At 45.7% G+C, this 20,262-nt stretch overlaps 1 protein-coding gene across 1 annotated transcript in view; it reads left to right on the plus strand.

Moving 5' to 3' along the window:
- The first annotated feature begins 138 nt into the window (after nt 1–138).
- Nucleotides 139–20,262, plus strand: part of LOC125296291 (myosin-10-like) — a 66,273-nt gene continuing 46,149 nt past the window's right edge. Inside the window, 3 exon segments of the mRNA XM_048246116.1 lie at nt 139–686; nt 2,501–2,873; nt 9,443–9,599. Coding sequence (XP_048102073.1) covers nt 2,529–2,873; nt 9,443–9,599 — 502 coding nt within the window. The 5' untranslated portion in view covers nt 139–686; nt 2,501–2,528.

The raw sequence follows: 20,262 nt of genomic DNA on the forward strand, positions 1-20,262 counted from the left end.
TATGACCATTCAGCAGACTACCATCATATCTGGTAGCCTACCCACACGGTCAAACTGGTAGGCCACTCAATTGTTTGTTGACGAAAGACAGCAAGCTTGTCTTCCATAAAATTCCTCTACAGGTCACAGTTTTAGAAAAGTGGGTATTGAATGTTTTCGAGATAGGAGTTGGCCTACGCGCTGCAACAGCCCTTCTAAAGAAGTTTAGTGGCAGGTGAACTTAAGGGACCAAAGTGAGAACATAAATATGTAGGAACAACCACAGAGTTTTAGCCAAGGAGAGGTATAAGTTAGCCTAATTAGACTTAGTTACACTGCGCGCACCATTTAATTTGGAACATGACGTGTTGTGCTATTCATTGCATTACAATGAATGGGACATGAGAGATTCTGGATGCCATGGATGTTTTGTGGATGTGTTTGATGTAAAATTACGTGTACGACAATCTGGTGTATATTCCTGTGAGTGTATGTAGTCCTCATAGGCGGGAGTAATAGCGGTCAAGTTAGATCCCATCGAGGAGGGGCCGTCTGTAGGGGAGTATCTTTTGGTGAGGGAGGGTAGCGCTGAGAGATAGATGCTGGAATTTCTGCATACTCGCGTGGCGTTCAACACAATTGCTTATAGAGGGAGAGCGGTTTATTCCTGCGAAACATTGCCCTCGGCTCTTCTTTGACAACACCAGGTAAGACACCTAACGCTAACAGGCCGTTTGTTAGTCTAGCCATGTCTGGCTTGCACAATGATAACAGCCATTTCGCCGCAACGGGATGGATGGATATAACGTTAAGTGAAACGGTGGAGGTCAGTTAGCAGTTTGTCTTGCTGCTTTCTGACCAATGTTACCTTACAAATTAGGACTTTTCATCATAAACGTTGACATAAGTTGAATTAAACTATGTTAAAGAGCATATAATGTATGACATGTTAAGGTTTCATGAAAGTTACAGCATTTTTAACATATTAAACGCTGTGATAAAGTAGCTTACAGGTCTTTAAAGTCTGTCAACTGGACACCTACACGAAGTTACAGCAGCTAACAGTTATCGTCTGTCGATAAAATAATCTTGCTGTTTCGAACAGGCCTTGACAGCCTTCTTTTTCTGATTTAAAATCGTACCTATATTCGGTCGCAATTTCAATATACAGGGAAAGTGCGCACGTTTTGAACGGGTGCAAAAACGGCCTATACTGTTATCTATGTTGCACAACTTGAATCTGTTGTGCGCACGTTAGCCATTAGCAACAGCCATCAAACAACACTTGCTGGTGCCGTATGGCTCGCGGGGACCCGCACACCCCGTCAGCTCCACTCGACCACCGTTTTTCTTGAGTCCTGAATTGGTGTTAGACCAGTAGTACATTTCTGCATTTTCTCAATGAAGACTAATATTAAATTATGTTTTCACTATATAAATAAAGGCATTGTTTTTTCTTTAACCTCATTTGTCACCACCAGCAAAGATGCGTGCTAACTGTTAATACGGCAAAGTGTTTTTGGCAAGCAGCGCCACCAATGCGACATGGTGCCAGCTTTCAGAGCTGACAGTTTGCTGTGTATGTGTGTTCTTTTGTTAGGTTCGGTCCAGTTGGCAGAGCTGGACAGCTCCTGTCTAGCGTTTTCAGATTATTACAATATAAGGCTTGCTTAACCAGTGACTACCTCTGGAAGTAGGTGAAAGATTGGCCCAGTTCCTGTGCTGAGTCAACCTAGTGGGGTTAGAACAGTCTGTAAAATAGTAAGATGTTTTGAGCCTTTCTTTTAACTGTCACTGGTTAGTCCTAGACCATAACCAAGAGATAGCAATAATAGTCAATTCATTTTCCTGTTGTGCACAGTGCTGTGCTGTGTTAAAAACAATTTATTTGGTAGTTTATAGCAGGAGCACATAAAAGTGGATTTCCTTTGTGGTCCAGTTGTGTATTCGGTCTTAACTGGGAATTTCTCAGACATTTGCTGTTGAAGCAATTCTCTCAATCTGTGAACAGGTGTCATGCAACAGATGGGCCATGCCTGTGTAACTTCCCCGAGCATGTAGGGATTCATTTGATATGACCACCAGGGCCTCACTAGTGTGACTTTACATGAGGAAGATGCCCTCAAAAACCCTTCAGTGCAGTAGAATTACCTGAACTACAGTAAGAAATATAGAATGGGATTTGTTACAGTAAGTTGCCTAACTGGTTAAAAGAAAATTTCACAACATTTTACTGGGTATTTTGGAGAGTATATCTATTATCTTATGTTGAAATCATTTGAATGAATTCCTTCTTGTGCTATGACCAACCTTGTTGGGAGCCTGAGGACGGAATAACTAAGCATCAGTTTGCAAACATTGTCTGATAAAGACTCGCTAGTAGCACGATCTGTCAAGCTGCCTTCTCCTTTCTCATGGTTAGAGTAGACCTTGCGCTGTAAATCTTGTTTCGTTGATGTTGAATTAAGTTTTTAGTACTTGTGGAGTGATCCATTAGCTGCCCTCCCTCCCCTCCCCACAGGTGGCGAGCTCAGCTCTGGTACCCCAAGATGGCACAGCGGACTGGGCAGGAGGACCCGGAGCGATACCTGTTTGTAGATCGGGCAGTAGTCTACAACCCCGCCACGCAGGCCGACTGGACGGCCAAGAAGCTGGTGTGGATCCCCTCAGAGAGGCATGGCTTTGAGGCGGCCAGCATACGCGAGGAGCGTGGCGAGGAGGTGATGGTGGAGCTGGCAGAGAATGGCAAAAAGGCTGTGGTTAATAAGGACGACATCCAGAAGATGAACCCGCCGAAGTTCAGCAAGGTGGAGGACATGGCCGAGCTCACCTGTCTCAACGAGGCCTCCGTGCTGCATAACCTGAAGGACCGCTACTACTCTGGCCTCATCTATGTGAGTAGTTACACATGGGGTTATATGTATTCTATAGTTCTTTTCTTGGTAGGCATGTCATTCATATTCATTGTGTTGTGTGTGCAACATGTAATTTATGTAAGAAAAGTCATAGTGTCTATCGGCCCTATGAATAAAAGATTAAAGAGAACTCAGTTGTAAGTCTGTGGAATCTCCTGCTAAAAGGTTTTGAGATTTGATGTAAAACATCAGGATTACAAGACAGGGTTCTGTACATACTCACTACCCAACACACATAACTCTCTTTGTTCTCTGTTCACTGTGAATTGCTTACCATAGCGTCGCCTTCCTACATTGCCCCTGATTGCACCCAGGTACCTTGGTTGGGTCAAGTTAGTAAGTGACCCAGAGTGTTTCCTGTCCTCACTCTTTCATCTCTGTGAGATTTCCCCTCATAAAGCTAGCTCATTTCAGGGCAACATTTTGCCCCAGGTCCCCAGATTGTTTTGCGAAGCCTACCCCTTACCATCCCCAAGAACACACACACACATACACACACACAAACACACACACACACACACACACACACACCACAGACACTTTCCCCTGCTGCTTTATATCTCCACAGGAGTGGACTAAAGGCTCCCAGACTGCCTGGTTGTGTTTGGTCTAGTTTCACATGAAAGACATCAGTGCCTTTCCCTGTATTGAAGCTTGGGCATAGGCAGCCAGAGGCACCATTGTAGGGAACTTTGTTTTAATATGGTGCTGCAATCTGGCTCCCCTCTGTGTCCAGGCTATTTCTCATCATTGATGTAATTTTCGCCTATTTTTGGCACTTTTTGCTATTGGTGTTTGGTAAATAGAAATATACATAAATAAACACTATTTGATTAATTTGGCTCACAAAGACCTTTGAAATCAGCCACATTGATCTGTTGTTGTACTTGGTTTCAAGTGTTTACTTGAGTTTCAGATTTTGAACTAGGCTAATTTACTAGGAACTGATTTCATCAAGCACATAGTGCTGTGCAATGGCAGCCTACATAGCCAAGTGTTGATCTTGACCTATTTTGTGACACGCATTCCAGGAATAGTATGTGGGTTGGCCCTCACCTGAGACCACTTCTGGGGGCCTCTGGGAAGCAGGTGGCAGCCATGATAAATTTTTCTGCAAGATGAGAAATATTTCTGCCAAACCGCAAGACTCAGCCGTCAACACCCTTCACATCAGAGATAGTTTTCTCACATCTGGCTTTCAGAATGAAGCGAAAGACTTACATATGTGAAGACCTTAGGTGATAAACTCGTTACTATGTAACCTTTTTTTTTTTAAAAAGATACCTAGTTTATAGCTTTTTAGTATACATTACTTGACTAAAATTGACCAAATCTTAACAGCGTATTATAAAGAGAACCAACAAAAATAGAATACCTTATTTACTGATCCTACACTCTTTGATCTTTGATTAAATAACAGCATTCCTTCATAGTCTTTTTTTATTCACTCATGCTTAAATTGTAAAGTCATAGCTTAGTCCTTTTAGCCATAGATAGAAATTTAGTGAACATTGCATTAGATGTTGAAAATATTTTCTTGAAAAAGAAATACCACATGGCATACAGTATATGATTCAAAATTCTGTACAGAATTCTTGATGTTTCAGAGGCATACTATCAAGTATCGGGTAGTTATTACATAAGAGTCAGTTAGGGGATAGATCTGGTTCTAATTGTTGTTCATAATAGCTTTTTCTGGTTTCTTGTCCAGAGATCTTCACTTCAGACTGCTCTGAGTTCTTTAAGGGTATTTATCATGCATATGAGAAGTGTACCATCTTGAACAAAGACTAGTGAGAAAACAGGCACGTTTCACTGAAGCTGAAGAATCTCATGGCTGCTGTGACTGTTGCTAGGTGTGAACAGGACCAGGATGTTAGGATGCTAAAGGTGTGTGTGTGATTTATCTGAAGTGAGATGGACCTCCCACCAGCCTCTAGTCGTTTCACTGCCTTTCCTATTCATTAAAGGAGAATTCCGGTGTGATATTGACCTAAAGTGTATTGAAACATGATACCGAGTGTGAACGTATGTCTCATAGCCCATCTAGGCTTGTCCCCTGCACTCCAAAATCTGGCGCTAGTTTTATGTTGGATTGACACAATAGTGTAATATTTACCTATTTTAATTGCTTATTTACTTGCTTATTTTAATGAAAAATCTCATCTCATATCTCTGCAAGCCACAAAAGGCCCATAGCTGGCTCACAAACTATAGGTTCCAGACTGCTGGACTAGGGTGTTCGACCCCTGTGTGTTTGAACTCTGTGACTTCATGGATTTCTGCTGGATAGTTCATAGGCACTCTGAATACCTTAAAGAAGTTGAATAATCCAATCGAAGAACCAAAGCTACAAAAACAAAATCATATACAAAGCAACCAGTGTGTAAAACACAGCATTAACAACAGAGCAGCCTTGGTGAGCATTTCACAGGGGTTATCAAGCAGGTACCTTCATTCATTGGTGTTTCGTGAATTAGGCCCACAACACCTCCAGAAGGCTAAACAGTAGTGTCTGGCATCCCAAACTGGGTTCTGACAGTCCCATAGTGGGTTCCCTACCAACAAATCATGATTTCTCTTTGTTGCTTTGGCCTATTATCTGAACCGATTGTTAAAAATATTTATTTCTTCATAAGGAATTATCTTTACTTATTCCTTTTCTTTTTTCTTTCCTCGTTGTTTTCATGGTGAAACTAACATTTTGAATATAGTCGTAAATCTCATACTTCACTGACGTGCTTCACGTTTACGGCTTTGCCAAAACAGTATGTATGACACTATCAACTGTTTGTACCACCTTCCCTATATAGTTCACAGCCTCACCATAGGATACACATGATTGCCTTTGTAATATGTTGTGAATGGGGTGACTGGTCAATTTGTCACTCACCCAGAGTGTCCACAAATGGCAGTGGTCTGGGGTTGACTGCACTGAGGGGTGACTTTAGCATTGTGAAGTTGGATTTTTGTGGGGTGTCTAGTCTGCTTGGGACCAGTGGCTCTGACTCACTGACTGGACTTCCTCTGACTAACAACCAGACCTTTGTGTTGGGCAGCTCAGCAACAGCTGTCAGGATGTCTCAGGGATCTGCGTATTAAAATGTGTCCGTCTGTCAGCTCAGTCTGTGTGTCTGTCCGTCCCGCGTTTTTGCCTCTAAATGCCTGTGGGTCTGCTTTAGCCTCTCTGGGCCAACCAGTTGGTTCAGTTGAAGGCATCTCCAAAAAAACAAAATTAATGGATTTATTTAGGGAGATCTCTGAATACGTTGTTGCACTAAGTCTTAATTTGTTGTGGCTGTTCTGGAGATTAATTCATTGACCATGTGACCATGTTATCTAAAATCATGTGATTAAAAAAAAAAAAAAGCCTTTCGTGTATCCTGCTTGAATGCTTTGTTGACATGCCGTTGCCATAGCCAAGTGGAGGAGCACTGTCCCATGTGAGTGATCACGCATGTTTGGATGGTAACATGAGTGTCACTCTGACCCCTTGAAGAGAACATCATCTTCTAGTCTCCTGGAACAACGTGCCTTGAGTTCCTTTAGTGCCTCTTCCTCAGGACAGACACTTGGTCAGAGACTTCTCAGGGCCAAGTGGACAATATGAGCTGTCAGACAATCCTCCACAAAATACAACTGCACTAATAGTGTCTCAACTGAAGGCAGTGCATTAATACATTAGCCCCATTCAATGTGTTTGCCTGCATTATCTTTGTGCAAGACATGTAACACCTTGTGCAGAGGAAAGAGATTGCAAGGTTGAGTGCTTTGACCTGAGGGGCGCTTATTAAGGTTAAGGTATCTGACTACCTCCTTTGTTGCCGTGCATAACACCATAGCCTTGTTACCTTGTGGGATCTCTCTAGTAAGTTAGGTGTGTGTGGTATTTTTGCGTGTGTCGGAAAGAGAGAGAGATGGGCAGACACAGAGAGACAGAGAGCCCAACTGGGATTAACTGCATTGAACTCTATTGATAGTGTGTCGACTAATTTTAACAAGCACATTTCATTATATTGCAGTCATTGAGGCTCTGGCTCTCTGTGAACTCGGGCTGTTATTGACTTTGTATGACCATGTGGTTTCTCTAAAGGGGCAGCCATTGATTTTTTTTTCAGGCTGAGTGCACTGTGCACGCGTAGCTCGAGAGTGACCAGTGGAAAAAATAAAATCTGCGGAGTCAAGGACTCCTCCGATCAATGCGGCTCGGCCTTCGCCCCTCTGCCGTGCTGTGCTATGTCCATGGGGGCGAGTCATGGATCTGTCTGTGGATGGGGGGGGGTGATGTGGCAGATTGGCACACAGGCCTGGAGAGTGCTGTTTGTCTGCATGTCTCTGGTGGGGATTTGTGTGGGCTGTTACTGTGCAGCACAAGACAAGTCCTGGCTCCGGTTACTCTGCATGTAGGCCCTTTACGAGAGAGAGGGGGGGGGGGGGCGGAGGGAGGCAGAGAGCAAGGGAAGGAGAGAGGGAGGGAAAACAAGAATTTAGTTGGGGGGGCGGAGGGAGGCAGAGAGCAAGGGAAGGAGAGAGGGAGGGAAAACAAGAATTTAGTTGGGGGGGGCAACAACAATGAAACATTTTTTTGGGCGTTAACACACAGCTACCTTCCTCTGTTGCATTTTATGAATGGTCTTAATCACAGCAGCATCAAAGCGACTCATTCATCTGTTTCTGAGGGGATAAACTCCAGGAGCTCATCTAAGCATTCCAGACATGATTTTAGTCAGTGCCACTGAGGAAGCCGACTGGATGGAGTCAGGAGCCCGTTTATCCTGTGTGTGCAGTCCAGCCCCGTGCTCCCATCCATCTGTGCTGTAGAGATGCAGGCTGCAGTGAGTGAGGCGCTTTGTGAGTGTATGTGATGTGGCAAAACCTCTTCTGGTCCCTATTAATAGCCCACACACTCAGATAAGGGGAATGCATCTTTAATGTGTCACAAAATGGAGCTGCAAGGTTGAGTTACAGTGCACTGTCTCCTCCCACTCGCCAACAACACTCCTCTTTTTCCTCTCCCGCTCTCTTTTATCTAATCCTTTCTCTGTGTTTTCTCTACTTCTTCCTCTTTCCTTTCTTTCCTTTTGTCCCTTTAATCCTCCTTTCTCTCCCTGCCCATTTCTCACCTCCTGCTGATGGCAGTGTAGAGGTGACAGGCTCACCATGTCTGTAGCTTGGGGAGTTGCACCTCTGTAGTCAGCAGAATCAGAGACCCTGTGCTAATGAACCAAACTGACCCTATTTCTCTCTTTCTCTCTCTCTCTTCTTCTCATTCACACACACACACACACACACACACACACACATACACATCACATACACATTCATGCATGCACAGTGCACACACACACACACACACATACACACACAGCACACACACACTCACACTCCCTGTCCCTTGTCCTATACTTTTTCTATCTACTCTTTCTATCTACTTTTTCTATCTACACCCCCCCTCTTCATTCCTGTGTCTCTCTCTGTCCGCTGCCCAGACTTTCATTGTCCACTCTCCTTCCCCTGTCCCTTTTATTAAGTCTGTGTCCTCAGATATTTGTCTGTGTTCCCACTTCTACTCACTTCCTGCCTCTTGGCTCTTGAAACTCATAGCCACGTTTGTTAGCTGTGATGTGAAGTAGCATTGCAGTGCTGTTTGAGCTCTATTATGCACAACACATGGGGACCAGTGGGGCACTGTGTGTATTGTGTCATTGAGATTTGGGAATCTGTGTGGGATTATGTTATTACTGTAATTAGAGGTGATTGGGCCTCAATCTTTTGCCCTCTTTCCTTCTGGCTCACACCCCTCTGACACCCCTGGCATACACGCACACACGCGCGCACACACACACACACACACACACTCACACACACACACACACACACCACACACACACACACACACACACTTTCACTCTCTCTCTCTCCCTCTCTCTCTCTCTCTATACACACATCCACATATAGAGATCATACACACTTTTGTGGCGTCAGTAGTTGCTGACAGACGTGCATCTGATCTGACCTCTTGACCTGCCCACGGGCCCCTGGTGGAGCACATCTGGCTCTGCTCCCCACTGTGCTGGGATGGGGTCCCTGGAGCCGCTAAAAACAACAAACACACCTCTCAAGCTGCCTACCCAGCTGAGGCCAGCCCCCAAACTCCACCACAGGAGCCAGTCCTCCTGTCTCTAGCCTAGTTTAGTGTGTGTGTGTGTGTGTGTGTGTTCATGTTCATGTGACTGCTCAATTTTAGCAAATTTCTACTCATGGTCCTCTTGCTGTCCATTTGATGTGTGCCCTCAAAACATCTCCTCTCACGTTCACCCTTTTTAAGTCTCAGCATACATGTCAGCCCCCCCCCCCCCCCCCACACACACACACACTTAGAGTAACCATAAAATGACTAAAAAAAATGTATCTCCTCATTATTTAATAATTATGCCAGACAGGAAAGGCATTTGTTTTTAGTTTTGTAGTTAGTGCCTTTAAGAGAGAAAAATGGAAGTATACAGTGCTATACGATAACATGATCATGTCTTCCATTTCCCCTGCAGACATACTCCGGGCTCTTCTGTGTGGTCATCAACCCTTACAAGAACCTGCCCATCTACTCTGAGAACATCATTGAAATGTACCGGGGCAAGAAGCGGCACGAGATGCCCCCCCACATCTACGCCATCTCTGAGGCGGCCTACCGCTGTATGCTTCAAGGTAAGCCCACCCATCCACCCACAGCTCACCTGCTTTGTCACCACTGCTCAGGGTTTGCCGGTCTTTACAGGGGTGTGTGCATTAAGTAGCTCTGTGTTAAATATCAGATTCAGAATCAGATTTATCAGATTAAGATTATTCTGATAAAAAACAACCAATGGTTTGAATGCTTGGGTCACCAGTAAAGAGTCTGACTCTTTATTCTAGTTGCTGTTTATATGAAAACCCATACATTTTGGATGTCCTTGATGTTAAGACTGTCCAGAGTCCAGCTGAGAGAAATTAATAAGGAACAAAGGCCTCCTCCATATCCACATGACTTTGTCCACTGTGCCAGGAGCAATTTGATATGTTTTCTTTCACCTGTAGAATACATCAACAGTACAGTTAAAAATATCATATGCAGATCTAAGACCAGTGCCTGTGGTTGCTGGTTGCTTGGTTAATGAATGAGACCACGTGAACTTGGCTGGCCAGGAAGACTCTCTGTCAGCCTCTTATGTCTTGTGTTGGTGTGTTTTGTGTTGCTTTGGTGAGTTTTGTGTTACTTTGGTGATTGTTGTCGCGGTGCCCTGGCAAGTGGTTGCCCGTGGTGAATTTTGGCGTGTAAACGATTGCTTCATAATCCGGCAGATTAGTGTGTGTATAGTGGGTCATAGGTCACACAGGGTCAGAGGTGCTGCTTGTCACGACTCAGCAACCCTCTAGCGGACACAGAGATTCTCCTCCCCTGATTAAGACACATTTATACTGGCATCTTCAGAAGACCTTTTTTCTGTCGACGCCTTAAGTGCTCAATCTTTAGGGACTTTCTCTAGGCTTCCAATGATGTGCTAGATTCCCTTTTTGCCAATTCACACACACTCAAGTCGTCTGATATTAGGGTTATAACAATGTAGGCCTATATCAGGTATCAAGTAGGCTAGTAAATAACAGTAATTGTTTGATCACAAATGCTATTTACTAGCAATTGTTCAGCCAGCCAGTTTTTTTAGTAGGCTACTAGTTGTTTGAATAATAACCACTTTACAAAATGACAGTATTACAATTTAGGTCCTCTAACACAAAGTCAGATGTTTACTGTTTCTCAGCGACACACAATCAAACAGACAGACCCTGAAGTCTGATGTCGATAACAATACAGAGGCACATTTTACATAAGATCTGCTGGTCCTGAGCCAATAGTGCCAACAGTGCCTGCTGCAGCATGTGTCTTTAAGGCTGGAGGTCAGTGATGGAGGGATTTGGTCTGTCGTGTGTGTCCAAGGATCACGCCACTGACCTCTGATCCATCTCCCCCCTCGTGCACCGCTCTCAGGCCCCCCACTGAGTGGCCAGGTGGTCAGAGTTGGACTATGACCATTCAGTGCCCACACATCTGTGTACCTCTGTCGTATCTCCTTATCCCCCCACCTCCCCCCTTCCTCCTCTGCCAGGCTGTAGATGTAAAGTTTGTGATTTTTGGGACTGTAGTGAAGCAGTTTTGAAACAATTTGAAGAGGTGCTATTTTTTTCTCCTTTTGGTCACATCCCTATAATTGAAAAACAGAAACACTTTTGTGAGCTTTCTGTGAGGCTTGTGAGGTTTCTGCCCCTTTTTGTCAGCCTGTTCTGGTCTCCTTGTTTCACTGAGTCACACTGAGTCCTGTTTACGAGGTGCAGGCTCCTCCATTTTGAATGTGCCTCTTTAATGGACCACTGCCATGCCTTCTCCACACTGCAGCAGTCATTTGTTACGGCATCTTTCCCCCTTTAGTTACAATAAAGCCAGATGAGAGAAGGAGTGATTCTGTTATTAAAGCTGGCTTACCCGTAATTTCCCGCCTATTAACTGAGGTTTTTACATTGATTTTGCAAAATTTCTTCAGCTGTGGGGTTAATGCACAGGGGCGGTCTATACATGGGAATGCATTTCTTTTCTTAATTCTTCATTCGATTAAAAGCACGATCTGTTTCAGATTTATTGGGCTTTTGGGCACTGTGATTAATAAACATGTGCGGTCAATACACAATTAATTAATTTTTTTGTATTTTTAAACACTGTTGTGCAGTTTATACACAATGTGGCTAATACACAGGAAATGATTGTAGTGCTCACTAAAGCTGGCCTACAGGGGATCCAAGGCTGTGGCTTCCTACTTGGCTTTGTCTCCTTTAGTGTTGTCATGATACCAAAATTATTGTTTCGATACCGATACCAAGTCAAGAATCTCCATTTTGATCCTTTTTTAAAATTTGATTTGATTTTGAGGCCCCCACCACTTGACGTCATCAGTAATATTGAATATAGTGTGAATTCACACCAGTGGCCATCCATCCACACACACACACACAAACACACACACACACACAAACACACACACACACACACACACACACACACAAACACAGAAAATTATGGTTTATGTCATATACTTTGATTTAATACATTTTGGAATTAATGAAGTTTTTGTTTTATCAAAACAATTTTGTATTTTATGATCTGCATAATTACTAGTAGCTAAAAATATTTATTCATTTGTGCACACGCATCTTACTGCAAAATGACACTGTCATTAAAAGTATCAATACTAATAAAATGAGGTATTTTTAATTTCAGGGTATTGCGATACTTTTGTAGTATCGCTGCATCGTGCAACACTAGTCTCCTTTAGACCAGTACTGGCACACACAAGCTTACACACTCTCACTCCCACTTGTGTGCAAAGACACAGCACACTCCCTTGTGTGCTGCATTCTACAAAACACACACACACACACACACACACACACACACACACACACACACACACACACACACATAGTAAAACATAGGCCATCTTCGACACACAGAGGCCTTGCACACACACACACACACACACACACACACACGAACAGGCACAGCTGTTTCCACAGAGGGGTGTGTTGCAGGCCTCTGATCTGCAGTTTCCTGTGCCCTCTGATTGGCGTGGGCCAGCAGCTGCATTGTGCCGTTGGAGACGGTGCCCTCCTCACATTGCACTCAGCTCTGGAGGGACACTTAAAGCGATTATTAGTGGGGTAATTTACGAGATAAAAGTTGGTTCCATTACGCCTGCAGAAACTCATTTGTTTCTGACAGCGTTACTCGACCAGGGTTCGACCAAGGGAAAACAGGTTCTGGGAGGGTGTTTGGCTCGGGGTCATGGTGCAAAGGACCTTAGGGTGAAATTACTCCGAACCATCGCTTTAAAGGTGCCATGTGTAATATCCGCCAAAAATCAATTCATACTCCACATTCCATAAAAGATGGAGGCAGTATACCTCCAGAAAGTGAGTTGGTCTACCCTAGAGTAACAACCGAGAAACGGTATTGCAGTTTGGCTGGCGGTTATGTTGCCCGTGATACCGCCTCCCATGGCCGAAGCTGGTATTATGACACCTGTCGGGCTGTGGCTAGTAATTTAGCATGCTAATTCTGGTTGATATCTCTGCAGCACTATACCTTGCCATTTTTTTAATGACATCATCACCCTTATTTCTTCTCATTCTTTTGATGCGTGTAGCTCATTTTTTGGATATTTTTACCTCAATTCTTACACATGGCACCTTTAAGCATGCGGATAACCCACACGTGACGTGACCCTCAAGGCCACTTTGATCCGTAATGTGTAACCCAGCAGCAGGGATGTGGACTAGGAGAACAGGTGAAGAACCGTTGTTCCTTTTGATTCCACTCATATGCCTGACTTGGAACCCCAGAGAGTGTACCTCAGCCTTCTGTGTGTCAGGCTGCCAGATAGCTGTCGTCGGGGAGGATGGTCACTTCTTCCCAACCACACCTATATGCAGATAAAGGTCCTGACGTTGCCTGTGTATCAGGGAGCCTCTGTGTGGTCAGAGTTTCCATACAGTCACAGATAAATATAGGCCTTCTACTAGCCGCTGGCCCTCTCTCTTAAGTAGGCGGGTGCTGCCTTGGGGCTCCCACCCTTCCCTGGCTGTCCTGCTCTTGCAGGCAGTGGAGAGCATGGAGCCATAAAAGCTGGGGGAGCGCTGATGTCATGAAGAAGGAGGCCACCAAGCTTTTGATCGCTAGGAAAGGCACAGCTGCTTTGCTGAGGCATAATGAGGTAGCCACACTAAACTCTGGGCTCACCGCGAATGGTCAAGAAAGGATGTGTCACCTCGTAGTAACGGCAGAGAACAGACTGGACAACCAATTAGGAAAAGTCTGAAAGTTAACCCTGTTTTTCTCATTTGTAGCAGCTGTTACATTCATCACAGTGCACAGAGCAAATTGTTTAAAAGAGACTTTTTGAAGTGGAAAAAGATTTCAATAGTCATTATCAAAAACATACTCTATTTGTGGCCCGCTCTGTGATGGCATGGTGGGGGGGGGGGGGTTGCGGTGTCTGCCCCTCCGCCTGGCTCAGTCTGGCGTTCAGGGCCAGCTCACTGTTCTGGGACGGGAGCATGATCTCAGTCACTGCGCCCATCCTCACAGACCTGCCCCAATGAGCAGCGGCTTAGTCATCATCACCCCCTGTGGTGGCAGTTGGCAAGGGTGACTGTGACCGTGTCGCCGAGTGTGTGTGTGTGCATGTGCTAACTCACTGAAGGGACATCTGCTTAGTGCTGCCATCTTACGCCGGCTACTTGCAGCGCGCGGAGTTCAGAGCTCCGTCACCATCAGCGCCACAGCGTCACTACTACTACTCCTCCGCCAAACCACAGGGATATATTGGTCCCCCTCAGCCATTGGCTCCCTCTCCAGTTAGCCCAGCACTGATTGGCTGACTGTGCCTTCATTTGTGTGAAGATTGTTTGAAATATCTGTTGGAAAGCAGTGGGGTGGGGGTCTTGAAGGGGCTGAGTTAAGTCTGGGTTTTGGAAGCATGGTTGGTGTGATAATTAGTGGAGTCCTTTGGTGCTCATTGGCTGTGACTGCCTGGCCAGGTTCGGTTCTCTTTCGGAGCATCCAAGTCCCCTGCGACTGATATGTCGATCTTGGAAACACTTGAGAGAGGGGGGAGAAATCTCCTTTCATGTCCCCGAAGAGCTTCTGGGGCCGAGGAGGCCAAGCCCTGTCGGTGTGAGGGACGAGGAGAGAGGCCCACGAGGAGGCTGTGTGAAGCCCCCGGTCCATCTCTTGGACTCTTTCTGGCCGCCTTGTTCGAGGAACACAGACGGACAAGGCTCTGGAATGCCAAGGCTCTGACTCGGCCATGCCAGCACCTGGCGACCGTTGCCACGGCAAAGTTCACTCCAGTGCCCACCAATGCAAGGGGACTTCCTATCTCTCCCCCTCTCTCTGTCCCTGCCACTGAGGCCAGACGTTTGGCTGTGTGCCATCTCTTCTGTCTTTTTTTCCCCTTTTCTTTTCATCCCGTGCTGGCCTGAAGCTCATGTGATCGTCCAGTCAAACAACGACAGTACCCCACCCCTCACCCTGATCTGGCCGAGACCAAGAGGCAGGTCTGTGTGATTAGTGGTGTACCCTTGGCCTCGGGTGTTGTGGGATTAAGATGTTATTGTTGGTGTAGTGGAAAACTTGAGATGTTTGTGCTTAGTTGAGATTGGTGGTTATAAACACATGAGGAGTGGGCCGTTGGTTTTGACAGTGGTCCTGGAGGTGGAGAGAATCGGAGCACTCATGGGTGCAATCCAGATAATCAGGTCTATTTGATGAAGTGTTGAACTGAGTCCCAAATTGTAATTAGTGGCCTTCATTCTTACCTCTACTGTTATTTGGTATGGTTTAGACTGGAGGGAGCTTACAGGTAAATTGGAAAGGGCTTGAAGCAGGGTTCCTCAACCCTGGTTTGAAGGGCTCTCAGTTGAATAAGGAAGTGGTAAGCATGCATTAAATGTAGTGCACCTTAATTAACAGATGACATACATGCACAAAACCCCACACATTCAAAAGCAGGCCCATGTTTTTTTTCCAGACTATACAGGTTTGGGGTCTGAGTTGAGCTATGTGCCCAGTATTGCCCCCTGCTGGTAAGCACCAGTGCAGCCCCCCTCTCCCACACTCGGTCCTGGAGAGGCAGACGGAGCGACCCGCATTGTGCTAAACAAAGGGGGCTTTGTGAGTGCCATGACCAAAATGATCCAAGTATTTGTGTGTGTGTGTGTGTGTGTGTGTGTGTGTGTGTGTGTGTGTGTGTGTGGTGGGGTGCAAATGTATGTGTGTGTTTGTAGTGGTTTGTAGTTATGTGGCTGTGTGTGCTTCATGTATATGTGTCTGTGTGTCTGCGTCTGTGTGTGTGTTGTTCAAGAGTGCGTGTGTGGGGTAGTCCTTGAGAAGAGGGGCCCAGTGTTTGGACAAGGGGCAGCTTCTGTTGGGTTGCTGTGAGTCCTGTGAGTGACAGGACAGGTGTTTGCGGCAGCCTGTGTGTGTGTGCGTGTGTGTGTGTGTGTGTGTGTGTGTGTGTGTGTGTGTGTGTGTGTGTCTGTCTGTGTGTCTTTGTGTCTTTGTCTGAAGAGGGAAATTTGGCCTGTGAATATCAGTTTATGAGGAACCACCCTGATCCTCCTACAGAAAGATATCTGTGTCTCCCCTGTTTTAATGTAATGGATATTTGTTAGACATATGGAAGAACTCTCTCAACCCTTGTGCGTGCACACACACACACACACACACACACACACACACACACACACACACACACACACACACACACACACACACACACACAGTCACACACACAGACACTTACATACTCACCCACCCACCTCTCCTTGCGGCATGCATCTGTGTGCAGTTCACCCAGTCCATATGCATATTTCTGCCAGGCAGGCTTTCATAGATCTATCTGCTGCTCCTACTCACTCATCCCACCGCCCTGCCTACCTCCTCCCTGCTTCCCCTCGCATGCCTCTGTCTCAGCCTCTCATCTGAAGAAGGGATGACAGAAACAGTGAGGAGAACAAAGGCTCTTTCTGAATACCCTGAAGGCCATGTTTTCTCCTTCATCCCTCAGACTTTTTTATTTAAGAGTCTTTGGGAAGTAGCTGAAGTCCCCGCTGTCTGTGTTTGCTTTGGCACGCACGCAGCTCCTACCAGACGCTGTCCACTCCTATGTTCTCTCTGTGTCTGAGTCCCACGGCGAGTGGGGACGGACATTCTCACCCCCTTTTTTCCGGAACTGCCAGTCAGCCTTCTGGATGGAATCTCAAGGTTTCCTTACACTCCAGAGGATGTGGCCAATGGATTTTGCTGGGGTTTTCTTTCAGCCACATCTTGATAGAGATCACAGACGTGGCTTAAAAGGATGTCAGTACTCTATTCTTGTAGTCTACTCACACAGTTAAAAATACGGCTTTAGTATTGCTTCAAATGAAGCAACGGGTAGGCCAAATTAGTCAGTTACTAAATGTGCTTGTGGAAACAATATCTCTCAGCAGTGTTGACATTTTAGTAACAGCATTAACGTTTCCAGAACTAATATGTGAATACTACTGCTGCCTAAGACCTTGGATACTTTAATACGGTCTTTCACTTTGTTACGTCTCACTGCAAGATGATGCCGCTCTCCGAGACCGTCTGACCTTTGGCTTTGTTGGGGAACAGGATGTTAGGGGACCAGCCTCAGGTTGTGTTTCACCTTGCTGTCAGTGTTGCAACCATCTGTAATGTATGGAGTGTGAGCTTCATGCATGAATCTGGTGGGTTGTCTTTCTGCAGTCTCTGGCATGGGCCTAACTTGAAGTGGCACAACATAGAGGTTATGCATGCACACGTTTACATTCTGCATCCTTTGCAATCCTGTCATTAGTCATGACATGTCTGACCCTTCGATGACCTTGAGATGTATGTAAGGGTGTATACATGAAACTCTCAAAACACACATGTACCCTCAGTCTTCGAAACCCCTGTGTCTGTCTGATCCATGACGGCTCTGGAGCCTGTCCTAATGCTCAGCCTTACTGCCTCCTGTTCGCATGGCAGCCAAGCACCCATGTGAGTTACTTTGGAGGATGTCTCCTTGTATAAAACACACACACACACACACATAGATATTCATACACTCACCTCGTTCCCTGACATTGTGCTAATGCTTGTGAGGTCAGGGAGAATAGTGTTGGCGAGTGGAGGCAGGAGCCTCTGCCCGCTCCTCACAAAGAGCCACTGTGCGCCAAATCCACCCATCTGCCATCGATTAGATCGCCAAATACTTTCCGTCATATCTCTCACACTCTCCCTCTCTCACTTTCACTCTTTCTCATTCACTCCCTCTCTCTCTCTCTCTTTGTCTATTTACCTTACCGCTCTCTTTCCCTTTTTCATTCTCCTTCTCCCTCTCCTGTCCTCATTGGCTGTAGAGGGGGCAGTGCCCAGCAGGGTGGTGGTGAGGGGCTAATTTTAACTTCCCCCGGACAAAAGCACTGACTGGAGCAGGCTTAAGTGCTCCACTAAACACTGCCATGTGTGCTTCTGCAGTTGTGCTTACAAACAGCCTGTGTGGAAGGGAGTCTTACACACACACACACTCTCTCTCTCTCTCTCTCTCTCTCTCTCTCTCTCTCTCTCTCTCTCTCACTCACTCACTCACTCACTCACTCACTCACACACACACACACACACACACACACACACACACACACACACACACATTTTAGTGACCTTTGACCTCCACAGCCGCACCCATCCTCAGTGGGATTGTGGGCAAGGTTACCTGAGCTGATGAGTACTCTGTAGGCCTTGTGGAGGGGAGCATGGGAGGCCGTGTGGTCATATGGTCTCTTGGCAGATGTGTGTGTAAACATGCAGGGCTCCTCTGAAGCATAATCTGTTTGGAGGCTGGGCTCAGCATGCTCTGCAGTAAGTAATGCCAGGAATGGCACAAGATTAGCTGTTGTGAATTCATTCATTCATTCATTCATTCATTCATAGACTGAGTGAATTCATTCATCGCTCACTTGAATTCATTCCATCACTCAAACAGTTTTTTCATTTGAGCATTCACTGTTTCACACACTTGTTTATTTATTCTCTCATTGTCATTCAATACAGCCTCTCACCCTCAGACTCCCTCATTCTCTCTTTCTCTCTCTCTCTCTTTCATGTGTGTGTGTGTGTGTGTGTGTTGTGTGTGTGTGTGTGTGTGTGTGTGTGTGTGTGTGTGTTGGGGGAGAATGTGTGTGTGTGTGTGTGTGTGTGTGTGTGTCTGTAGGGGGAGACGGGTGTGTGCGTGTCTGTGAGGGGCTCAGAGTTCGCCCTAATGATTTGGGAGCGCCAGTCCCTGGGAGGGGCACCAGCAGAGATGGATGGCTCTCATAACAGAGAAGAGGGAATTCAGGCCACCCTGTGATCTTCTCCTGCTGTTACGGCTGATGCTGGTGTTCTGGTGTTCTGGTGCCTGGCAGAGCTCCTCTGTGCTCAGTGGACCAGAGAGAACATTGTGTCTCGCAAACATTGTGTGTTTGTGTGTGTGTGTGAGTTAGCATAATCAATGAGTCTTTGAGTGAATTTATGAGCTAGCTAAACATTGGGTACATATTTTTGTTTTGTTGCTTAGTGCACAATGTGAGGGAGTGTGTGCGAGAATATATTTGTAGTTTGAACGGCTAATGTTGTGAGCATGTGTACTTGTTAGAGGTGTGGTTTGGTGCATGTACGTTTTGTTGTGAGTGTGAGAGAGTGTGTTCCTGCTCCTGCTTTGCATCAGAGTCACTCCAGCACACCTGCAGCATCTCGCCTGAGCCAAACTGGTCCATGAGGCGTCTGGAACGAGTCCCAGCCTCACTGCCTCCTGTTCCCATGGTAGCCAAGTCTCAGACAGCACAGCCCATATGAATAACACAGGATGCATTCACCTCTTGCTATAACACACACACACACACACACACACACACACACACACACACACACACACACACACACACACACACACACACACACACACACACAGACAGACACAGACACGCACACACTTTCTTATGAGTACAATATATTCCCTTAGAATAAGAGATCGTAAGTCGAAGTAATACATAATGGTGTTGCAAAGCTATGAGGAACATATTACACAAATAACGTCATAATTTCTACTGTACAGTATAATTGGCAATTTGTGATATATATAACAGTTGAACACATTATCAGAAACATACAGTATGGTGTTACCTGTAAAAATGGTTATATCTTGTCACAGTTATCTTACTGTTACATTTTACAGTTGCAGTTATCTCACACAGGAACACACACTCTCCCTCTCCCATGCACAATCCGCCCAGGTTGACCTGGTGCTGGCTGCTTTATGGGCTTTGACAGGCTCTCTAGTGGCCTGGCTCTCAGACACTCTTAGTGTGTTTAGGCTGGAGAATGGGAGGCCTGTTTCCATCGCCTCAGGCTACAAGCAAACAATCAGTTAGTTGTAATTGGTAAGTGTATAGGATGTGGAACCAGGAATCGGTATTTTTTTGTAATTGAGTGAAGTGTGTGTGTGTGTGTGTGAGACCATGTTTCTGTGGCTCTTTGATGGAAAGCACATGGCCCCAATCTTGAAACTCTTGGTGTGAAAACCACTCCCATGTACTCAAGGCCAAGACAGGAGAGAGTTAATCGAGCTCTTGGGATTCATAAATCTGTGTGTGTGTGTGTGTGTGTGTGTGTGTGTGTGTGTGTGTGTGTGAGAGAGAAAGAGAGGGTTATACTACCATTGCTTCCATGTTCTTGCCCTGCCCCACTAGTCCGCCT

Source organism: Alosa alosa, chromosome 6 (genome assembly GCF_017589495.1).
Source record: "Alosa alosa isolate M-15738 ecotype Scorff River chromosome 6, AALO_Geno_1.1, whole genome shotgun sequence".
Lineage (NCBI taxonomy): Eukaryota > Metazoa > Chordata > Actinopteri > Clupeiformes > Clupeidae > Alosa > Alosa alosa.